The sequence below is a fragment of the Poromitra crassiceps genome (genome assembly GCF_964638095.1).
Source record: "Poromitra crassiceps genome assembly, chromosome: 3".
Classification (NCBI taxonomy): Eukaryota; Metazoa; Chordata; class Actinopteri; order Beryciformes; family Melamphaidae; genus Poromitra; species Poromitra crassiceps.
The window spans coordinates 454,141-477,205 of NC_139625.1; the positions used below are offsets into that span (position 1 = coordinate 454,141).

Consider the following 23,065-nt stretch of genomic DNA (forward strand, 5'->3'; position numbering starts at 1 on the left):
TGCATGTAGAAATGACAGAATGATCTCGGGCTTCAGCTCATTTTTCTCTGAGAGAAATATGTACTGGGTGATTCTACTATATAGGTTAGTAAATTATTTCACCCTGGAGGGAAAAAGTGCCGTAAGGCCACCTGTATCGGTAGACTGCCCACCCGATGTTCGGGGAGGAGGGGGTAGAGGTCCTAGATTAAGACCCGGAGGGGGACAAAGGATTAACGTGTTGTTACTCATCGGGGGGAACTTACGTGTCTGCTTTTTACTCTGGGTATTTATAGTCGTATGGGATAGCCTCTATTAGGAAGAGATCCGCTGGTTATCACGGTCTGTGTGCTCCGATGACGCTATTCTAACTCTCAGGGGAGGGGTCATAGGTCAGAGGTCGCTCGCAAATCATTTCAACGTAGCGTTAGTTACGTGGCTGGATTATTTGGAAGAGAGGCAAATTAGGTGAGTAAACAAGTAAAAGTTGAATCGTTTCTTTGTCCCCCATCTGCCAGTTTAAAAATGCAACTACTAGAGTTGGCGATCTTGACCTCAGTCAGATCGTCAATCGCCACCCTTTGACATCGCCAAATACACGTTGTCATTCCGCAAGCACATGCTAATTAATATGGACGTTAACATCCATATTAAGTAGCCATGTGCTTCAGCTGCACTCAGGTACTTTGCTAACTTAGCATCGATGCTAGCGGGACTTCCCCAGCTATCGTCATTGCCTGCTTACTGCTGCTTGCTGGTAATGTTAATCCCATGTCAGAAAAAGTCTCCAGGTTTGTCGCTAACATTAGTCTCTTCTGAGAAAGATTGTCTCCAGGAGGGTCTGGAAAGTTGTCTCGAGTTGGATGCAGCCAAGTATTTTGAGGCAGCCAGTGTTGTGAGTGACTGTGAGTGTCCAAGCTAACACAGCTGCGGAGAGGAGCTGACTGACTGACAGCCTATATCGAGACATAGGCCTAGCCTAACTTTTGTGGGGAGAAATAAATTGAAAACTAGTCAGATATGACTTGAATGCCACTTGTAAAATAAATCACCCACAGTGATTGACGACGGTGGACCACTATTTTGACTGGGCGGCTTTTGGCCGATGTAACAAAGGCAAGTGCTAATTTTTGGCACATTGCCTCCCCTCGTTATTGCCTGAATGGTCGGAATGGAGCCTCCGTTAAAACAGCATGTTTTTGAATGGAGTTTGGTTACGAATTCGCTAAAGCGGTTTCCATATCACATTTCCTGTTCCTTTCCTGTTTCTAAACACAGACTCCTCATGTCTAGAAAGGTAAAACCGGAATATATCCTGCTCTGGCTAGCCGGACATGATCCAGACTTCATGTTTAGAAGAGGCTTCAGACAGAGAGAGGCTGCTGACGTACATTACACAGCGAGAAACTGTTCATTGGTCCCACATGCTGTTGTGATAACATGTTCTAAACACGTTTCACCATGCCATCATAAAGTTGTTTGTGTTTGTGAAACGCATGTGTGTCTGACTCCTGTCAGCTGAGCTACAAGTAGCCACCTGCATGTTCCACATCTAACATTATGTAATAAAAGTGGGTTTGTCAATGATATAACGTGTTAGAACTAAACTCAACATTTCACCGTGCGATCATAACGTTGTGTGTTCAGTGTTTCCCCTAGAAAATTTTTCAAGCCTGGAGGGATTTCGAAACGTACCTCGACTGCAACGGTGGGAGCCCTCGCTGGCAACGCTAAACTTTTAGCTAACCTGTTCGCATCTATGTTGGCAAAGGCATCCCAAGTATCATCATACTATTATGGGATGCGATGCGAACAGTTGTATTATGGGATGTGCGTTTCCCAGGCAACGACACATGTTGACACGTTTTGGAACAGCACTGCACACTGGCACAATGCTCCTAAAAGCAAAATGCTTATTGTTTTGAATGATTTGGCATCTTCTCTTACTGTCCACTGTCAACACCAGTATTGTTGTATTGTAATAATACCGGTATGCCATAAAGGTTTATTGAAATTTTGGGGAGAGCAGAAAAAACATAAATCTAAATCTAAATCTTTTTTTTTTTTTTTGCTTTTTTTTCTGGGCTGGCGGGGGCGCTATTGGCCTGGCGGATCCGCCAGGCCTGTAGAATGGTAGGGGAAACACTGGTGTTCGTGAAATGAGTATATGCTCCAAAATATAACGTTACGAGAGGGGTGGGTGGATGAGCACAGCGCACTGAGTTGAGTTGTTTTGGAGTGGAGAATATAAACGGGACACTCGTCACCACTCACCTGGCTAAGATGGATGTCCAAAACAGTAGAAAAGGAGTCTTTAAAATCCATGCCAAATCCATACGATCCCCAGGTAATTATCTAAAGTTGCTATGCCTGAGCCTAAGCCTAAGCCTACAACAGACTGAGAAACCCAGTTCAAGTTTTGAGACGGACATGTGGTAACTCGAGCGGAAAACCAGCAGTGACTGACGCCTCCAATGGGAGAGCAGCTGTAGGGCAGGGGAGGGCTTATGCCAGTTTCCATGCAGCCAGACTGCTTTCACAGAAGGGAGGGGAGGCTGGCCAGCGAGACTATCTTGTTCTTATTGTTGGGCACTCTACTCTGTGTGTGTGTATGTATGTGTGTCTGTGTGTGTACTCTTACTGCCGTCTTCCTGTTGCTGCAGCACCAGTGCATGCTGGGATGTCTCCAGGTCGTAAAGCACCACGACTCCTGAGCTGAATGATGTCACCATGTAGGTGGAGTCACAAGTAAAGTCGACCGCCGTGGGGACGCCGTGCTCTACACACACACGCACACACACACACACACAGAGTGGAGAAAGGCATAACTTCACCACTGGGCAGCGCTTACTAACTGACAAATGTTAAACAAGTTCACATAAACCTGACATCAGAACAATAATCATGAAATAATACTAATAATGATGATAACCAGCCGCTCCCACTACCCACCCCCCGAATCCCGACTCTACAACTTTCCTATCCCTAGTTACAGCCGCTTTTCCCTAGCCCACCCCACATCAGCGATCAGATCCACGCCAAAATGTAATGTGTTCTTCCTAGGCCCCTGCTACACCCTCCCACCATGTTTCATGAAAATCTGCCCAGTAGGTTTTCTGTAATCCTCCTAACAAACACAGAAAAACGGCACCGAAACCCTATGAAGTCCAGTGGCTCTGCACTTCAGAGATGCTCTCCTCTCTTCTCATTCTATTAGTCTAAAGCATGGCCTAACAGTCGATCATAACATCCTCCTAAACCGCTTATCTAACTACGTTGGTACTGCCCTCTCCTGGCTAAAATCGTACTTGTCTGACAGAACACATTGTGTCTCATATAAAAATATTATGTCCACATTCTCCTTAGTGGAGTTTGGTGTACCGCAGGGATCAGTCCTGTGTCCCCTACTCTTTGGTGTCTACTTACTGGCTCTTGGCGAAATTCTCCGTAGTTTTTTTTATATATATATGTTGTGAATTCTCTCATGCTGTGTATGGCAGCTCTCTGTGGGTTAGAAAGTTACACCCACAATGTCACTCATCCCCTAGTTTCGGTTTCCAGACGTTTGGTGAGCGGCGCCAACAGCGCCACCTAACCACCAAACGTCTGGGAATTTACTGTTCCAAATCTGGTTCAGAGCCCGGCCGGCAGCAGACACGCCTACATGTATTATTAGAATTTTATTTGGTAGCGGCAATGCAATGTTTCATAGTTCCAATATAGAGCAAGACACTGATGTGCTGCAAAGAGAGTTTATACCTGTTGTTTATTTTACAATAATTTTTCCTACCCGGAAGTGGTCCGCTTGCTACTGTGAGTCATCAGCAGGCTCTGTAACGTTAGCCTCGTGAGTTGGGCTTATCGCTGGGGGAAAGACCTCTAGCTGCCGGGCCCGAATGAAACACATCCTATTAACAGGTTATGTTTGTTTCTAAGTGATTAATATGTTTCTCCGCAAACGCGACAGCACCAGTTCTGCAGATTTAAATAGTAATATTCTCAGTCTTACAGTAGTGAAATGGATTAAGACTGAGGGCTGAGTCTACTCATCTTCCTGCCTGATTGGCAATTGGAGGCCAATTGGAGGCAGGTGTGATCCCAGGCCAGTCCTCCATATCTAGCTCTCACACAGAGCTGAGAACTCTTTGCCTCCCAACTCATTTCTCTTGCCATGCGTCCCTGACATGTAAGCCTTATTTCTGTTTATGCACATTTCATTTGTTGTAATATGTTGAGCTAATTATTTAATCCAGCTGGTAACTGTTTGATTTGTCATATATTCACAACACTTTGTATTATTGACTTTGACTTGTACTGTCTTGTTTGGGGTCATCCCTATGTTCCCCGGGTCCTATGTTCCCCGTTTTTCCCAAATGGTGTCCACCCGCTATGCCGACCACCCGCAATGCCGACCTTAGGTTTAGGCGTGGGGGTGGGAGAGCTTAGTTTTTGGGTTAGGGTCTGGGGGAGGTTAGGTTTAGGCATGGGGGGAGGTTAGGTTTGGCGTGGGGGCAGGGAGAGGTTAGTGAAAAATGGGGAATATAGAACCCGGGGAACATAGAACCCGGGGAACATAGACATGATCCCTCTAGTTTGCACTGCAGAAAACCATGGCTTGGATGGGAGAAATAAAATAAATCTCTGCTGATGCAACATATGATATTTTCATACTTTAATTTGAGACCCTCAGGCAGTCAGCCAACTTCAAAACCAGAGAAAATGTCTAATAATATATACGGTATATATTTTTTTATTTTACGTTTTCAGAACATTTTCAGAACATAAAAAAAATAAAAACAAGAACAGGAAAAAAGAAAATAAATTACATATATACATACATTCAACATTACAATGTTACAAAGTGTCAGTCAAGTGTCGGTACCAGTCATATAAAATGCTTGTGTGCTTACAAAAAAATAACAATAAATACTGTGCAAGGGATCCACTACAAGTGGTCCAAAAGAAATCGGCGGGTTAAGTCAATTGTCGTTTTTAGCCTCATCAAAATAGATCAGGAACGGGTCCCAGATAACAAAAAATGTCCTCAATGAATTGGTCCACTGGAACCTGAGTCTCTCCATATGTATAATTGAGACCATGTCTGTCAGCCACAGCTGAAAAGAAGGTGGAGAGGAGGACTTCCATTCCTTCATAATTAGTTTCTTGGCAACAGTCATCACCTGTGTCAGAGATTGCTGCACGCCCGTTGGGAGAAGCAAAGAGAACTCAGAGCAGCCGAAGATGGCGAGTTCCGCCTCCGGTTGGAGGGTTATTTTGTAGGCCTTAGAGTACCAGTCAAAAGGGGGGTACGGTGGTGCAGTGGTAAGCGCTGTCGCCTCACAGCTTGAAGGTCCTGGGTTCGATTCTCACCTGGGACGCTGTGAACGCTGAAGGAATGCGTGCCCGTCCGCATGTCCTCGAGTGCCCACCGCCCGGGTGGGGTCGTCAAAAGGGCCTTTCTGTGTGGAGTTTGCATGTTCTCCCCATGCCTCCCGGGGGTTTTCCTTCATATAGGAACCCCCTTCACCAAAACATGCAATATCCTGGTTGCTAATGTGGTTCCTCCTCTGGTCGTTAAGGGCGCCTGTTCGGAGGGAGGGGAACCGGTTGGAATAGCGTGAACCTCCCACGTGCTATGTCCTACCAGTGAAGCTTCCCCTGTCAGGTGAAAAGAAGCGGCTGGCTAACTGCCCATGTCTCGGAGGAAGCATGGAGCCAGTTTTGGCTCTCCCCAGATCGGCAGAGGGTGGAGTAGCAACCAGGATAAATAAAAGTAAATTAGCACTAAGGGGGATAAAAATGGGATAAAAAAATCGGGGAAAAAAATATAATAACAAGAGTACCAGTCAAATATTTTGGCCCAGAATCCGGATAGTGAAGTGCAAAACCAAAAAGCATGGGACAGTGTGCCGACACCCAACAACCAATCACATAGTGATGAGACAGAATGGTAGATCTTGTGCAACCTAGACTTGGAATAATGAAGACGGTGAGTGACTTTAAATTGGATCAGGTGGTGTCTACTGTTAATTGAGCAGAGTTGGACCACAGACAGACTTCTGTCCCATATCATTTCAGACAAATTAACAGCAAGCTCCTCCTGTCACGCCTCTCTAATCCTCTCAGTGGGGCCTCTGATGCAGCCATCAAATAGACACACAAATCTAGAAATGAGATGCCTGGAGTGAGGGGGGCTTAACAAAACATCAAAAAAGCATGTTCATTTGGTAGAACTTCAAAGTCACAAATCTTGGATCGAACATAATGTCTGACTTGTAGGTATCCAAGCAAATGTGTGTTGGGCAACTCAAATGTCCTCCTCAGAAGATCAAAGGATGTGAAATAACTAGTGATGCACGATATGGATTTTTTCAACCGATACGATAACCAATAAATATCTGCTTCTCCTGGCCGATAACCAATACGTTATTCCGATGATTATTATAATAAAAAAAATTATCGTACCAGAGGGTCAAAATTATCGCCTATGTCGGGGGGGACTGCGGCTGACAGGCTACTTTTTGGACTTGGCATGATTTTTCAACACTGATCTCAGCCTGCGTTGCAACAACAACAAAAAGCTTTAGAGTCACACCCTGCAACAGCTTTGAGCCAGCCAGTGAATAAAGTGTCGCTTTCCCATTCAGTCTGGTACATTTGTTTTCTGTGCTTACTTTTTGGCTGTCCAGGCAGCTCCCCTCCCGGCTCTCCCCTGTCGTCACGTTCCTCCTGGTCGGCACCACTCGTTTTCTTTATGTTTTATTTGATAGTTTCCAAGACTCGCCCCGTATCTTGCCGCATCCTGCTCTGTGACGCAGACCTACTGTGACTGTCTGTGTTAAAAGACGTTGTGTGAAGAGATATATAAACAGATAGTGATAGACGTAGGATTCGACTGAGTGTCACAAAATGATGAAATTATCGTACATTTGGGGGATTTGGGGATTATTGATCGTACATCGTACAGAGGTCGAAATTATCGTACAAATACGATAATTATCGTACGTCTGGCAACGCTGTGCACACCTGAGGTTTAAACTAGAACGACCGCAACGCGGACTTATGCCTCCGCCATTAGTTCATTCTTGAGTCCAAATCGCCATTTGAGGCAAATTGGAAGAAATTCCGTGAAGGTGCTCCTGTGATGTTGCGTTACAGAGCTTGGAAATTGGGTGTGTGAGGTCACAGTGACCTTGAACTTTGACCACCAAAATGTAATTACTTCATCCTTGAGTCCAAGTGGACGCTTGAGGCAAATTCGAAGAAATTCCATCAAGACATTCCTGAGATATCGCGTTAACAAGCTTGAAAATGGCATTCGAGAGGTGACAGTGACCTTGACCTTTGATAACCAAAATGTAATCAGTTCATCCTTGCGTCCCAGTTGATGTTTGAGCCAAATCAGAAGAAATTCTATCAAGCCGTTCTTGAGATATTGCATTAACCAACTTGGGAATGGCATTCGTGAGGTCACAGTGACCTTGAAGTTTGACCACCAAAATGTAATCAGTTCATCCTTGAGGCCAACTTAACTCATTGAGTGCCATGGACGAACATGTTCGTCATTTCAAATAGTAACGTAGAGTGCCAAGGACGAACATGTTCGTCAATTGCGTTTTTTGACGGTGGGGCGTCGATCAAAGCCTTCTGCCTCTCCTGTACAAATATTATAGCTATTGGAGGTCTATAACCTATTTTACAGAACCCTTAGGTGGCGACAGTGCTCTCCAGGTTAACAGAAAGGCAGAGAAAAACAGATAAGTCGTTGGGGAAACGGAAATCGCATCGCATCCGTATGCATCGATATGCATGAAGCGTTTTAACGTTAGATGTGCCCGCAGCAGCCAATCTGCTCCCACAATTGAGCTCCTCCATGTCCGCTGCGACAGCCCATTCGCATGATCAGCCGTGGAGTTGTTATTATTCTCAACTGGAAGCATAGGAGCCGGTGACAAACACACGCGGAAAAAGCTGGATGTCGCGCACCCTTCACAGTGCAGAGCAAACTCAGCAGAGAGCCACCTCCCATACAGGAGGAGTGTGCAGTTGAGGCGGGGCGGGGCGGGGCGGGGCGGGGGGGGCACGCAGAGCAGCACACAAGACCCAGACAGACCCAGGCAGCAGGACAGGGTTGGCAAACGCAAGCCAGAATATCCGATGCCCACCAGCAGCAAATCAAACCAGCAAGAAGCTGCAACCAGCAGCGCACGCAGGGGCCAGCGCTGCTGGTTGCAGCTAAAAATATTATTTTGCCAAACAAAATTCCCTGGCCTTCACTGTTTTATTGAAGGAAATTATTTTTGAGGTGTGACTACATCAGAAAATTAGCTTCAGAGTCAGTGATGTGTTTGAAATGTTTAATTTCACAAAAGGGCCATTATCTCAGCTTCTAGAAAAAAACTGCTCTTTTTTGTTAAATCAAGCTATGTTCTCCGGCTGATAACTAAAGAACGGAAAATGATATCCATAAACCTGTTTTTGCTGATGATAGAAAAGAGTCTCGTCGTTCTTTTTGCGTGTTCATTGTTTACATAGTAATATCACACAATATTCTGTGGGCCTCGAGAAATCACTGAAAACGCTCTGAAACTCTGGCACTGGGAGCGTCCGTTCTCCAAAAGTGGCTGGCACTCAATGAGTTAATGTTTGAGGCAAATTTGATGAAATTCCGTCAAGGCATTCCTGAGATATGGCGTTAACAAGCTTGAAAATGGCGTTGGAGAGGTCACAGTGACCTTGACCTTTGATCACCAAAATGTAATCTTTCATCCTTGCGCCCAAGTCGACGTTTGAGCCAAATTGGCAGAAATTCCATCAAGCCGTTCTTGAGATATCGCTTTAACGAACTTGGGAATGGCATTCGTGAGGTCACAGTGACCTTGACCTTTGACCACGAAAATCTAATCAGTTCATCCTTGAGTCCAAGTCGATGTTTGAGGCAAATTTGATGGAACTCCGTCAAGGCATTTCTGAGATGTTGCGCTAACAAGCTTGAAAATGGCGTTTGAGAGGTCACAGTAACCTTGGCCTTTGACCTTTGACCACCAAAATCGAATCAGTTCATCCTTGAGTCCAAGTTGATGTTTGAGGCTAATTTTATGAAATTCCGTAAAGGCAATCGTGAGATATCACGTTAACAAGCTGGAAAATGGCATTTGAGAGGTCACAGTGACCTTGACCTTTGACCACCAAAATCGAATCAGTTCATCCTTGAGTCCAAGTCGATGTTTGAGACAAGTTTGATTAAATTCCGTCAAGGCATTCCTGAGATATCGCGCTAACAAGCTTGAAAATGGCGTTCGAGAGCTCACCTTGACCTTTGACCACCAAAATCTAATCAGATCATCCTTGAGTCTAAGTCGATGTTTGAGGCAAATTTGATGAAATTCCGTCCAGGCATTCATGAGATATCGCGTTAACAAGCTTGAAAATGGCGTTCGAGAGGTCACAGTGACCTTGACCTTTGACCTTTGATCACCAAAATCTAATCAGATCATCCTTGCGTGATCATCCTTGCGTTTTATGCCTCCGGCCTGGCTATCGCCGGCGGAGGCATAAAAAGGCAGATGTCGTGAGCATAGCTCTGACCTAACCAAATCTGACATCACTGTGAACACAAGAACCCTTCTGATATAATATGATTGTTTTAATAAAGTGTATCACTCAATTATAGTCAATACAAAAATAAAGGCTTTTATAGAACCGAAAGCCAATGACTGCTTAGTCTGCAGATAAAACACAATGACAAAACGCATAGTAATTTAGACTCTTATTGTCATGTTACTGATCTGTTCGATTTTTTTTTTTTTTCACTTTTTACTGAAAAATGCTGCTACCAGATTAAAGAAAAGACACTATGTAATGTTGACTGATGCTTTTTATGTAATGTGCGTGGCTGTGCCTTTGTTTTCCTTATTATTGGCTCTGGTAGATGGCTCTGTCCAGCAGCTGCAGTAGCTAGCTCAACTCCAAAGTCCCTTTGGTTTATAGTGGGATTCCCTGGTAGCGCGGTTAGTTTAACGTTAGCGTGTTGTTTTTTGGAGTTAAATACACAATCCCTGGACGTTTCATTTCGGGTAAAGGGGTTTCCATTAGTTTATATATGTTTACGCCAGCTCTGTGAGTATGAAGTGCTTTTGCGGGGCTGTTTGATCACAAGCGATTTGTCTGCCAAACGGGGGAGCCTGAAGTGTAGGCCGCACTACGTGAGCTAACACTCGCTAACGACAACAGCTAACGTAAACAACAAACAAATCCGCTGCATCATTGCCAGGTTTGGTTTAACGTAATGCCAGCTTAGTTTCACCTCCTCTCGGAACCCGTGCGGGACATGGATTGCAAATTGCAATAGCGTTGTGATAATCTGAAACTGTGAAAAACAGCAACATACTGGCAGCAGCCATGTTTGGCCAGGCAGCGCTGCCGTTGCAGCTGTGATGTCACAAGCGTGCAACAACAATAGCTCCGCTTACGAGGCAAAAACAAAGCCTGATTATCGGCTGTTAATTTATCGGAAAAAGGCCATTATTGGAATAATAAATAATAACGTAAAATGGCCATATCTGCCCATAATTTATCGGTCAGATAATTATCGTGCATCCCTAGAAATAACCATCTATGTATAGTTTTAAAAATAATTTATTTTTAAAAAGTAAGTTGCTGAGGACACCATCTTCTCTGGCAAACAAACACTAAAGACTACATCTCAAGAAGTCATGTGACTTCATGCCATGTGTTTGTCATGTGACCTTTCTTGTGTGGATTTGTTTGCCAGAGTTACTTACTGCTGCATTTACAACTGATGATGGTGTTTGGATGAACACCGAAACGTCTTGTTTTATATTGTTTTTTAGTCCAGCCTTTTTAAAAATAAATTATTATTAAAACTTATATTACCTGGATGTCTGAGAAATGAACTTACATAGACATCTATGTATAGGTCTCTGATGGAAACTAGTCCTTTCTCACTCCAGGCACGGTAGGTTCTGTCTGACCGTGAGAACAAGAAAGAGTGATTAAAACAAATTGGTGTATGAACAGAAACATCCGGTATATTCAAAACGCTTCTAGCCTGGCTTAGGATTCTGACAGAATTTTTCACAACAAAACTTAAATTTGTTAAAGCCCTGGCCATCTCTAGCTTAGAAAACAACATGGCGGACAGGGAAGAGTTTGCAATAGAGCTGGCCTCCTTTTTTAGCCACAGGGAAGCCCCCAAGAATGAGATTGCCAGGAGTCCCTTGCCACCAAAACATTAAAGCCCTAACATTAGCAGCCCAATAATAGTGCCTAAACACTGGTAAGGCCACCCCTCCTTCAGACTTGGGTTTTTGTAAGTGGATTTTCGAAATTATATGGTTCTTATAATTCTAACATCACTGTTCTATGTAAAGTGTGTGTGTAGTTTGGACGTTCTCACCCTTTTTAGTGGTGACACAGGGGTTATTCTCCAGTGTATGTGTGTGCATATGACTGTGTGGTGTGTTTCTCACCCTTGTTAGTGTTGAAGGTGCTGACACATGGGTTCTTCTCATGGGGGTTCCACAGTTTAACAGTTCCGTCAGCTGAGCAGGACAGGAGGCGGTTCTTGACACCACTGTAAGCCAATCCCCACACAGCGTCCGTATGCCCTGCCCATGAGCCTGCCAGCACGCTGGCATCTGATTGGACCAGAGGGAAATGTATCAGTTAATTGATTTGTATTCAGACTTCAACTTCTGCATCGCAGAATCCAGTCTTTTGGGCAGAGCTTCATATTGAACCAATTCAGAGTCTTTAGGGTGGTCCTTCGTGCAGAAGGGCCGGTGACATGCAGAAGTCGTATGCTTGTAAACGGATAAAACGGAATCAAATAATGTAACTCGGGACATCCATCCATTTCCAATGTATTGGTTCACTGAATGTGGCCGCGCTCGCATGTGCCATCTATTGGAAGGATACGATATAGAGATGATGGCTGGACACGAGGAAGAAGAAGGTTTTAAAAAGCTCTCTCCATGTTACAAAGTGATTCTCTGTATCTTCACTTTGTTTCACTACAGAGGATTACAGGTAAACTGACGCTGCCAGATTAATGGTATTGTTTTAATAAAACACATCCATCTGAGAACAAGCGAGCAGAGCCAATGTCACGTAAAAAAAAGAAAAAACTACTTGGCAGGTGATTAGATGAAGCATTTGCCTATCACTGTCTGGGAGGGCTACTTAACCAATCAGATCAACTTGGAGATGACATAGTAGCTCAGCGCCCAATGAAGCAGGCTCGTCTCGCGTTGAGGCTGACAAACGCTAACAAACTGCAGATGTTGGGTGCAATCATTGACTGTTCAATTCGCCACTCAAAAGAAAGAAGAACTGCACATGTCTTGAGGTTGAACACTTAATTAGCATGGAGGTAGGCGATTTTTGCTGTTTTTGTACGTTAAATGTAATGTTACCGATTGACTGGCCTGCCGGCCTGTGTTAGCCTAGCGTTGGCAACATTAGCGAATGAGCTTGGCACCAGTGAACCGCAACTGTAAATGTGAATGTGTGATGAGTAAAGTTAATGTTAACAGCGATTAATAAAACGTATTGTTTTTCGTCGCTTCAAGGGACAGATGACACCGAGCAGCAAGCACAATGCACGGCTAACGTTATGGAGACCCAACAGGCACAATGCTCTCATGAAAGGCTTTGTGAAAATACAGTTTAAAGTGTTGTAATGTTAATGTTTATGTACATGGTTTTGTTTAGAAGGAATATTCAAATATAATTTTGGGCCAATTTTGACAGCCCTAATGTGTTTCAGATGTCTTATGGCTTGGAGGTAGTAGGTGCCACCTCTGAAGCGAGATGTTTTACACTTCATGCTCCTGTATATCCTGGCTTATGGGAGGAGGTTGAAGAGGTGAGATGCAGGATGAGAGCGAGTCTTGTCCTGAGTGGTTGTGAACAAACCAGACGAGAAGGTAGAAGGTGGGCACACGCTCAATAGCCGTCTTGTAGAAGTGGGTCATGGCTGCTTGACTGACCCTCAACTTTTTGAGCTGCTGCAGGAAGTAGAGTCGCTGGTGGGATTTGAGATTGGGTGTTGAGATCCCATGATAGGGATTTGTGGATGATGGCCCTGAAGAACCGGAAGAGGAGCGCCTCTCTACCACTTGGCCATTGATGGAAAGATGGAGAAGGTGGCTAGTGTTGTTTCTAAAATCAACCACCAGCTCTTTGGTTTTTGAGATGTTAATTATCAGGTTGTTGTTCTCACACCACCTCACGAGCTCCTCTACTTCTCTGCGGTAGCCTGATTCATCATTGTTGGTAATTAGGCTACTGTTTTTCCCCCCAACATTTTATTTAAAAAATAAATTTGGAGCACAAAAGAACAAAATCAAACAAACTCAGACGCAGGAAAAGAGAAGAAAAAAGAAAAGAAAAGGCATACATATATATATTATATTACAACGTGGTGCTAGCAGCCGTGTGAGGTGTTTATGTGCTTGAAAGAGATGTTGTGCATGGGATCACATGCAAGAAGTCCATGAGAAATCAGCCGGGCTAGTCAACCTGTCAAACAGACATACAAATCTAGAAATAAGACACTTGAAGTGAGGAGTGCTTAACAAAGTTAAAGCAGGACTAAACCCCCCAGATTTCTTGCAAAACGGCACTCCACTCGATCCGAAAACCCTGCAGGCAAGATGGCCGCCCACACTCCCCTCCTTAGCTGGCAGAATTCCTCCCCCATAAAGTAACATATCTTGGCCAATAAGTATGTAACATACAAAATAAAACAACCCATAATATCTTAATTTTATGTAGAATGCAGGACATGTAACTGTTTAGTTAAACTTGCATTCCAGGAATATTTTGCTCTAAAGATAATGTTAGTGGCTCGAGACTGTTTCGTCCTGAAACCCACACACTTTGCGCCAGCGTAACCTATGTGGGATTTGAAATAACGCATCCGAGATAGAAAACGTTATGAATATAACCACGTTATAAACAACAAACTAACGCTGGTGATCCGTATGGAAACAGTGTTACTCGACATGGTTAAAAGTTATATCAATTTGCTCATTCAGTGGCATTTTACTGCCATATAACATAACTAACTAGTGGCTAATATTAGCCACAGTAGGCATTACCCAGGGATGCATTGGTCTTAACCCATTGATACCGGATGCAGCATTTGCGTGTATATCCCTTTAACACCGACGGCAACGGGCGTGTCAATTTACCTTTCATGCCGGCTGCGACGCAGACGCGTAGTACGTGTATATCACTGTTTCAAGACATGTGACCGATTACATGCATCATGATTTGCTGAAATAGACGTGGCGGAGGTGAAATGCATTGTGGGTTTTGTAGTTTTTTATTTTTATTGTTGCTTCGACCGCGTGGACAGTTTTTCAAAGCTCGAACTACACATAGAATCAAGGAAGCGCCGGTCCAGCAATACTTCCCATTAAACTTTAGGATGAAATTAATGCTGCTGACCTAATTTCAGATTTATTTATCTCATGTTCCAATCTGCAATAGCCTCAAGGTTTTACTGCACGTTCTTCTGCTGCACGGTGGCAATTCTGCATGGCCGCGTCTCAGACAGTAAGCTAAGTGAATGCTAACGCTGATGAACTGAACGGAGTATAACTTACTTTGAGGACGAAGACATCAATGAATAAGAAGATTCCACACCCAGATTATGATGTGACTGTTGACACGCTAGCCAAGGCTCATTGGGTGAGTGACTTTTGGCGAATTTGCCGTATTTCAAGACGACTGCAAAACGGAGGTCGCTAATGTTTTAATGTTAACGTTAGGCTGCAGTAATTGTCAAGGGTTCAACAAAACCTATTTCCTCAGCTTCTATAGTAGCTATCAACATGAAATAAAAAGCATTTGAGAGCTTAAACCCGTGGCTTTTTAGTTGGAAGGGTTACATTTGCCGTAATCTTGATTAACATTTCTTAAAATGTGTTAGAATTTTTATTTTTATTTTTGGGGGTTACAAATTAAAAAAAAAAAATTAACGTTAGGGCAAATATAATACGAAAAGCCAAAGGGTTAAGCTCTCAAATGCTTTTTATTTTATGTTTATATGTGCTATAGAGCCTGAGATATGAAGGTTTTAGTGAACGCCGACCGCTCTGGCAACTTCTCCGAAAAAGGCCGGTTTACAGGGGCTGTTTACAAACGTGCAGTAGGTTTAGAGGGCCACTCAAGAGAAGGCGCGCCGGTATCAATGGGTTAAAGGGCTCGCGCCACGTGAACTACAGTAATAATCAATGGGGGGGGGGGGGGGGAATGTTCACATGAGTGGGGCGCGTGCTAAACCCACCGTGACGTCACGATGTACCAAATATCCCATTCATTTGAGGGCACAAAAAAAAGCAGTGTTCAACCCATAGAGGGAACTCATGCTGCTGAAAATGGTACAATGGTAACAGTTTGGTCTCAAATGTGGAAATTTTGACCAGAATTCTTCACACACCACCCCCAAAGTCATATATATTGGTTAAAAGCTGAAAAAAAGTGTTTTGGGGTTTAGTCCTGCTTTAAGTTCCGATCCGATTCTGATATCTGAATTTGGATATCTGCCGATACCGATATTATTCCGATACCATAACTATTTTTTCTTGAATATATAGTACAGACAAAAATTTGGCCAATTGAAGAAAACATTTAAGAAAAATACAACTTGCACCGGGTTAGGGTTAGGGTTAGGGTTAGGGTTAAAAACAGACAAAATGAAGAAAGATATGCAAGGCAAATAAGGATACTTATAAATCAAATCAGCACTATTTAGGCATTGCTGCTTTAAATAAGGGCCCTCTGCCTGTAGCTGGCTCCTACTAAGATACATTATTTTGTAATCAATTTTTGTAATCAATTATTACATTAATTAATTCATAACATTAGCTGTTAGGTACCTGGTTCATAATATTCCACAATAACAATTAGGTCATGAGACATTTCCAAAACAATTTGAATTGATTCATGAAAAGTAATAAATATACATTTATTTGCCAAGATATGTCTTGTGTGTCCTTATGTTTACTGAAATGTTTTGTGCAAATGATTACAACCACGATTGTGTCACTATGTATGTGAGGCTACCAACGTTACTGCTATCATCTGATGCTGACATCAGAGAGGGAGAGAGGGCAAATGCTGCGATAACAGCCAGGGCAACACAGACAACTTCACAGTAATCCCTTTAGCCTTCGTGCTGCTGGAAGTTTACTCTACTTCTGGAATGTACTCTCGAAACACCAAAAAGCAAGACAGCAACGTATAATGTTGGCAAAGCTGTCGTTCTGAGGGGTGGACGCTCCGTTGCGTTGTACAATACTACCAATGTAATCAAGCATCTGAAAGCCAGCAGCCAAACACAAGCCGAAAGGAGACACTCAAGGAGTAATTCCAGATGCAGAGTAAACTTCCAAGTTCCAGCAGACAACACGAAGGCTAAATGGATTAGTGAGAAGATGTCCCGTGTATCTACTATTTCATATCTCCATGCCTTGGGCATATTGTTACCGACTTACGTTAGCCGAGTCGGCTCAGCTGAGCTCTGTATCCAGCCACAGTGCTGCCTGGCTGCTACTAGCTACAGCCTAGCAATCTGCAAACTGTGGAATGGAATTTCAGGAGACTGGAACGGAGGTGTGCCTCATGTTACTTAGGCTCATGTTTGTAATGGAATCATTATGGAACTATGGCTAAGTTCGGCTATTAGCCGTGTCCCATAATGATTCCATTACAAACATTGCGGAGACAACACATCGGAGACAACATTCCTCATTTTGTCTCCCACTACCTGGATGACCTGCCGCCAGTGTCCTTCAACAACCTGGACGTCTCCAACCTGCTCAGCAAAATGGAGCGTTTGTACAGCGAGGTCTGCGCGCTGAGGCTAGCTGTGAATCTCCAAGCTGATGTTGGCGAGGAATTGAGAACGGTAACCACGGCCGTTGTCTCCAGAGTCCATGCCTGGAGCATCGAGGTGAGTCTAGGCATGGAGGATGGCCTGGCCGGGGAAGACCGAGTCTCACTGGAACCCCCAGTGGGTCTGCACCGTTATCCCTGCTACCGGCTGCCTCTGGTGCTGCTGACGGTGACAGCAACAGCGCCACTCTGGAGGCTGCTGCCTCACTCACGGGGCTGGACGTAAGCCCAGGAAGAACTGCGGAGCCGAGTGAGGTGACTACAGCAGCACAGCTCGGGGGACAGGAACTCTCTGATAATCAGAGCCTGGTCCCTCCAACATCCACGCAGGAACTCTCTGATAACCAGAGCCTGGTTCCTCCACCATCAGCGCATGCCAACTCGCCTAAATGGTCCCTAGTCGTTAAGCAGCGACGGGGGCCGAGGGATCCCGCTGACGAGCGGGGCATTAACTCTAACCGGAGAATTAAGCCCGAACTGAGGAGGTCTAAACCTATTGTTGGAACGCGTGCGCAAGGCAACATTAAAGTCATCAGGACGAAGCTGGTGAGTGTCTTTGCGACCAAGTTTGCACCGGACATTGATGCAGAGTCGCTGGCAAGCTATCTTGGTGATAATCTTGGCCGTAAAGTTAACTGTGAACGTATAGTGACTATGGGCAATCGTTACAGCTCCTTTAAAGTGAGTGCAGAGTGTAACGATGTTGCAGAGATGTATACCCCTGATCTCTGGCCTGAAGGCTCTGTGGTCATGCGGTATTATGAACCTCGCAAGAAGGGTGCTGTGGGTGCCAACTTAACCCCGCCCCCCTCTGCTGATGGTGTAAATGCGCCTGCGGCGTCGGCTGATCTATAAGTCATGCGGGTTGGCTCTTACAACTGTCGGGGGCTGCGTCTAGGCTGCAGCGCTGGGGATAGAGCTCGACGCATAGCTGTTGACAATTTACTGTTAAAATGTGACATTCTCTGTCTGCAAGAGACATTTCTCTCCAAACAAGACCTGGGCCTCTTGAACTCTTTTAATCACAACTTTCATGGTGTTGGCGAGTCAACGACTGACCTGTCTATGGGAATAATGCGGGGGAGAATAGCGGGAGGTGTCGCCATCCTCTGGCACATAAAGCTGGACTCAGTGATCAGTGTTATCAGGCTGGAGGTTGACTGGTGCATTGCTGTGAAGTACAAGTCCAACAACAAGGAGTTTATTGTTCTTAATGTGTACACTCCATATGAGTGCTTAGACAATGAGGATGACTACCTTAACAAACTTGCCTTTATTAACAGTTTTATACAGGATAATCTCTGTACTTGTGTCTATGTGGTTGGTGATTGGAATGCTGACATTTCTGATAGAAGCTCCCTATTTGCTAGACACTTGACTCAATTTTGTAATGATAGTGAACTCACTATATCTAGCCAAGTGCTGTTGCCAGCTGACAGCTTCTCTTATATTAGTGAAGCCTGGAACACCACATCTTGGTTAGATCACTGTGTTTGCTCGGCTGATGCCCATGCCAATCTGCCCTCTATGGAGATAGTGTATGAGGCATCAATGAGTGATCATTTACCTTTTATTTGTTACATTGAGTTAGACAGTCTCCCTGAGATGACCCGGGAGGTCAACAACAGATCTAGGTCCAAACTAGACTGGTCTAAACTCTCAGGTAACGATGTCCTAATTTACTATGGGAAAACGGAGGCTCTTTTGAATCAGGTGTTGTTACCCTATGATGCTATCCTGTGCTCGGATGTTAACTGTAAAGATACAGCTCACCACCATCTCTGTACTATGTATGATGCCATTGTTGGAACATTGTGTGAGGCCAGTAGCCCCTACATCACTTATTCTAATTGTAAAACAGGTAAGCCAGGTAAGCCAGGTTGGAATAAACATGTAGCCCCCCATTTTGCTGCAGCTAGGGAGGCCTTTAGTCAATGGGTAACGGCAGGCAGGCCCAGGCAGGGTCCTGCTCTGGACCACAGAAAGAACACCCATGCCAGATACAAAGCTGCTATTCAGTATATAACCAAACATGAACAACTCATGAGAGCAGACTCAATGGCTGAGAAGCTCCTTAGCTGCAATGTCACTGGCTTCTGGAATGAGGTGAAGGCCTTGAATCGAGGCAGTACGCTGCTACCTGGCACGATTGAGGGAGTCTGAGGAAGAAGTTTTATTTTTGCTCAGATGATGTAAAGGTTAAACTGTTTAGAGCCTACTGTACTCCTCTGTATACTGCCCCCCTGTGGGTCAAGTATAAGCAGGCTAGCATTAAAAAGCTCCAGGTTGCTTATAATGACTGTCTGAGGATCCTTCTTAGGAAGCCAAGGTGTAGTAGCGCCAGTGAAATGTTTTGTGGAGCAGGAGTGAGCACCTTTCATGCCCTGTTGAGAAACCTGATGTATAGGTTTATCTGTCGTCTGAATATGTCTCAGAATATGCTCATTATGTTGCTCTCTCAACCCAATCTCAGTGACACTAGATACATGTCTTCCATCTGGAAACACTGGTACAGTGCCTTACTGTAGAAATGTTAGGTGCTCTTATTGTGTTGTTACCTGTTTTATATGTATTGTAGGGCTGGGACGGATCAGAAAACCCACGGATCGGATCGCGTGACGGATTTTGAGCCACGGATCACGGATTTTTCGGATGAGCAAAAAAAAAAAAAAAAGGCTATATCAGATTTTTTCTCTCAAAATTAGATTTTCGATTTGAATTTTTAATACTATTATACTTCTCTAACCATTTGTTGCCCTGCACAGCTCAAAAAATATTTTTTTCTCATGACACAATTTATGCTTTTACTCTGAAGGCAAAACAACCCAACTTCCTGTTTTAGGTGGCACTGCGCCTAACTTCCTGCCTGTTGCTTGCTAACGTAGTCACATGACACGGGTACAGACCAGACCGGGTGAGTCTGGAAACATAACGTTGATGCTACGTTATGCTACTCGGTGGCCCCACGTGTTGTTTTGTTGTTATGCGTCCAAGGCAACATTTCACCGTCCGGTGATAATGTGTTCGTGAAACGTGTGCGCGCGTGTGTGTGTGTGTGTGTGTGCGTGTTGTGGCTCGTGCTATCTTGTGCAGCGCGCAACATGCTGCTCGCATTCCTGTGCTTTTTCAGAGGTGTTGAAATAAGTTTGCTGTCTTTAGTAGCCACTAGCCACAGCCTTCAGAGAGACTTTACAGCGAAGGGATGAGGAAGCTCACTTGTGCTTGCCATGATGATGCCTGTCTGTGTCTGGCTGCGCTGCAGGCGTTCTCATACACTAACGTTAAACGTTAAATGAAACGAAAGGGGGGGGGGGGTCCGCGGACCAAGACGTTCAGAACCGTATGCCGAACCGTGGGGGCTGATCCGTACGGGTCACGGATTATCCGTGATCCGTCCCAGCCCTAATGTATTGTGTGTGTTTTTTAATGGACCTTGTGTCTGACAATAAAGTGATGATGATGATGATGATGACGATTGCATCGCACACGTGCTACACTATGCTAGCTAACGCTGTGCCAGGTATTAGCCGTGTCCCATAACGATTCCATTACAAAACACGTTAACGTTAGCCAAACGTTTTATTGGTTACACAATGCATTGCCAGCTATCTCAAAAAGTAATGTGACAGGATAAGGTCCATTTGATATGTTGTTAAACGTGTTATTTTACACCGTTTTAAAGAATTAACCCACCTTGAATTCTTTGAACAGGTCTGGGTGCCTGTCTTTCAGGTGCTTGGCGAGATTGGATGTGTTACCCTGTTTGGTTTTTGCAGATGGGGTTTTGGGGACTGATGATAACACCATCTGCATTTGCCTTGAATACGAAATACTTCCAAATGCGACTCTTTGCATTCTTCTTCTCTACAAGTTGAGTTGTTGGAATCGGAGCAGCCGCTCCTGCTGTAGTTTCACTAACCATTCTCTTCGCAGCACTGTGCGCACTGCTCGTGTCAACAAGCTGTGAATGACTGTTCGCGATTACGTGTGGACGTTCGGGGACACCGTAGTCCCGGAAGTGTGCGGGCTGTATGCGCAGTATGTATGTGTGTTGCTCAGGCAGACAGGCTAACGTTAGCTGACGGCTGTGTCCATGTTTTGGTGTTCATTGCCAGCACTCAAATAAACTCGCCTCAGTCGCCTGGAGTTAAAGCCATGGTGGCAAACTAAATAGTAAACTCGGTAGCCTCAGTACCATGAAAAACAGGTACCGTTCAGTACCGTAGCAATGTAGTACCAACTAAGTACCGAAGTACCGAAAACCGTGACAACACTAATATGTACGGGCAACAGAAGATGCAAGGTACCAGTAGGGGGTATGCTTGTAGGGCTGGGCGATATGGCCTCTAAAGAATATCGCGAGGTTTTTCGGCTATATCGCGATACACGATATATATCTCGATATTTTTGAAATCTCTCATAAATGCTCAATTTAACCCTTCAGGGTTCATACACATTTTGACCAATGGATTTCCATGACTTTTCCATAAGTTCTTAACCTGTATTTTATGCACACCTGGGGTAAAAAAGAAGAAGAAAGAAAGGGCAGATAGTGAGCAAAGATGGATGATTTAATATTCCATAGCTCTGACCTAAGCAAATCTGACATCACTGTGAACACAAACAACACTTCTGATATATGATTGTTTTAGTAAAGTGTATCACTCAATAGTCAATACAAAAAATAATGGCTTTTATAGAACCGAAAGCCTAGCTGCTTAGTCTGCAGATAAAACATAAAAAATTGCATTTAGACTCTTATTGGCATGACGGCAACATATAAGCGGTCTGAATTTTGCATGGGGCCAGTTCTATAGTGAGACGTGGAAAGCCTCACTGTATACGCCATCATATCTGTGTCGTTTCACTTTTGACTGAAAAATGATGCCGCTAGTCTAGATTAAAGAAAATACACGTATGTGATGTTGACAATTATGTAGGCTATGTGCGCATTCGTTTTCCTTATAGATCATGACTGCTCCGCAGCTAGCTACGTTAGCTTGCATGTAACGTTAGCGTTAGTTGATTTTGGAGACACAAACCCTGGACGTTTATTTTGAGTAGGCTAATGCATGAGGTTCTCTATGGTTTACGCCAGCTCTGGGAGTATGAAATGCTTTAAATGCGGGGGTTTTGGTCACAACAAGCTTGTGGAGCGCTGCCCCGCAACTAGATAGCCTAACCAGCTAGCTAACGTTAGCCATCATCACAACAGCTAATGTTAACGCCAAAACAAATCCGCTGCCTCCTATCCCCACGTTTGGTTTAGAAATACTACATTTCCCACAATGCACTGGGCTCGCGTGGCCTTCGTTTTCATGCCCACCCCTCAGGCATTTGGCTGATATCAAACTCCAGTAGGTGGCGGTAATGCACATATATGTTTGCCAACCGCCATAAAACTCAAAGAAGAAGAAGAAGAAGGCTTCGACAATAAAACATATCAAGAAGAAGAAATAAATCGAAAATAAAATTGCCTCCAAATTGCACCAAATTTAAACCGAAGTACGGTATATATGTCGGGAGATGTCTTCATAAAAAAATTTTCATGCATTTTAAGGAATTTTCGTAGGAGCGTTTTGCGTCAGAGCGACATGGAAATAATGTGATAGATGCTTGATAGGCATGGCAGTGAATAACCAATTTCAAAAATTTCAACGGATTCGAAAACCTTAGGGGCGTGAGATTTAATATATATTCATATTCCCCACGGAAAACCCATCCTTTAAGGACGGGTGTGTCTGACGCGGTTTGACGCATTTGACGTATCCATGTGATTCCCCCTCCCTTCCTGAGTGTGACAGAGCTCTCCCTTGAGAGAGAGAGCTGACAAGAGGAAACGTGAAGCGAGTCATGCCAGCGGCTTAAGTTATAAACAATGCGTGACAATTATACTCGAATGTTCGCGATATAGTCATTTATACATCTTACGTGGCACAAGCCGCGATACATCGAGTATATTCGATATATCGCCCAGCCCTATATGCTTGGCGTCCAAACTACAGTATAAAGACAAAGCTGTTATGAAATGTCTTTTATCCTCTTTTTTATTTTCTTATGTCATCCATTTTATGTGAAGCACTTTGAACTGCATCTGTGTATGAAATTTGCTATACAAATAAACTTGACTTGACTATATATGTACCGTAAATTCCGG

At 44.1% G+C, this 23,065-nt stretch overlaps 1 protein-coding gene across 1 annotated transcript in view; it reads right to left on the reverse strand.

Moving 5' to 3' along the window:
• strn3 (striatin, calmodulin binding protein 3) overlaps positions 1-23,065 on the reverse strand; it is a 148,140-nt gene that overhangs the window by 37,314 nt on the left and 87,761 nt on the right. The window contains exons 13-14 of the mRNA XM_083633395.1: positions 11,472-11,639; positions 2,621-2,758 (exon numbers count right to left, since the gene is read on the reverse strand). Coding sequence (XP_083489521.1) covers positions 2,621-2,758; positions 11,472-11,639 — 306 coding nt within the window. The remainder of the gene's footprint in view (positions 1-2,620; positions 2,759-11,471; positions 11,640-23,065) is intronic.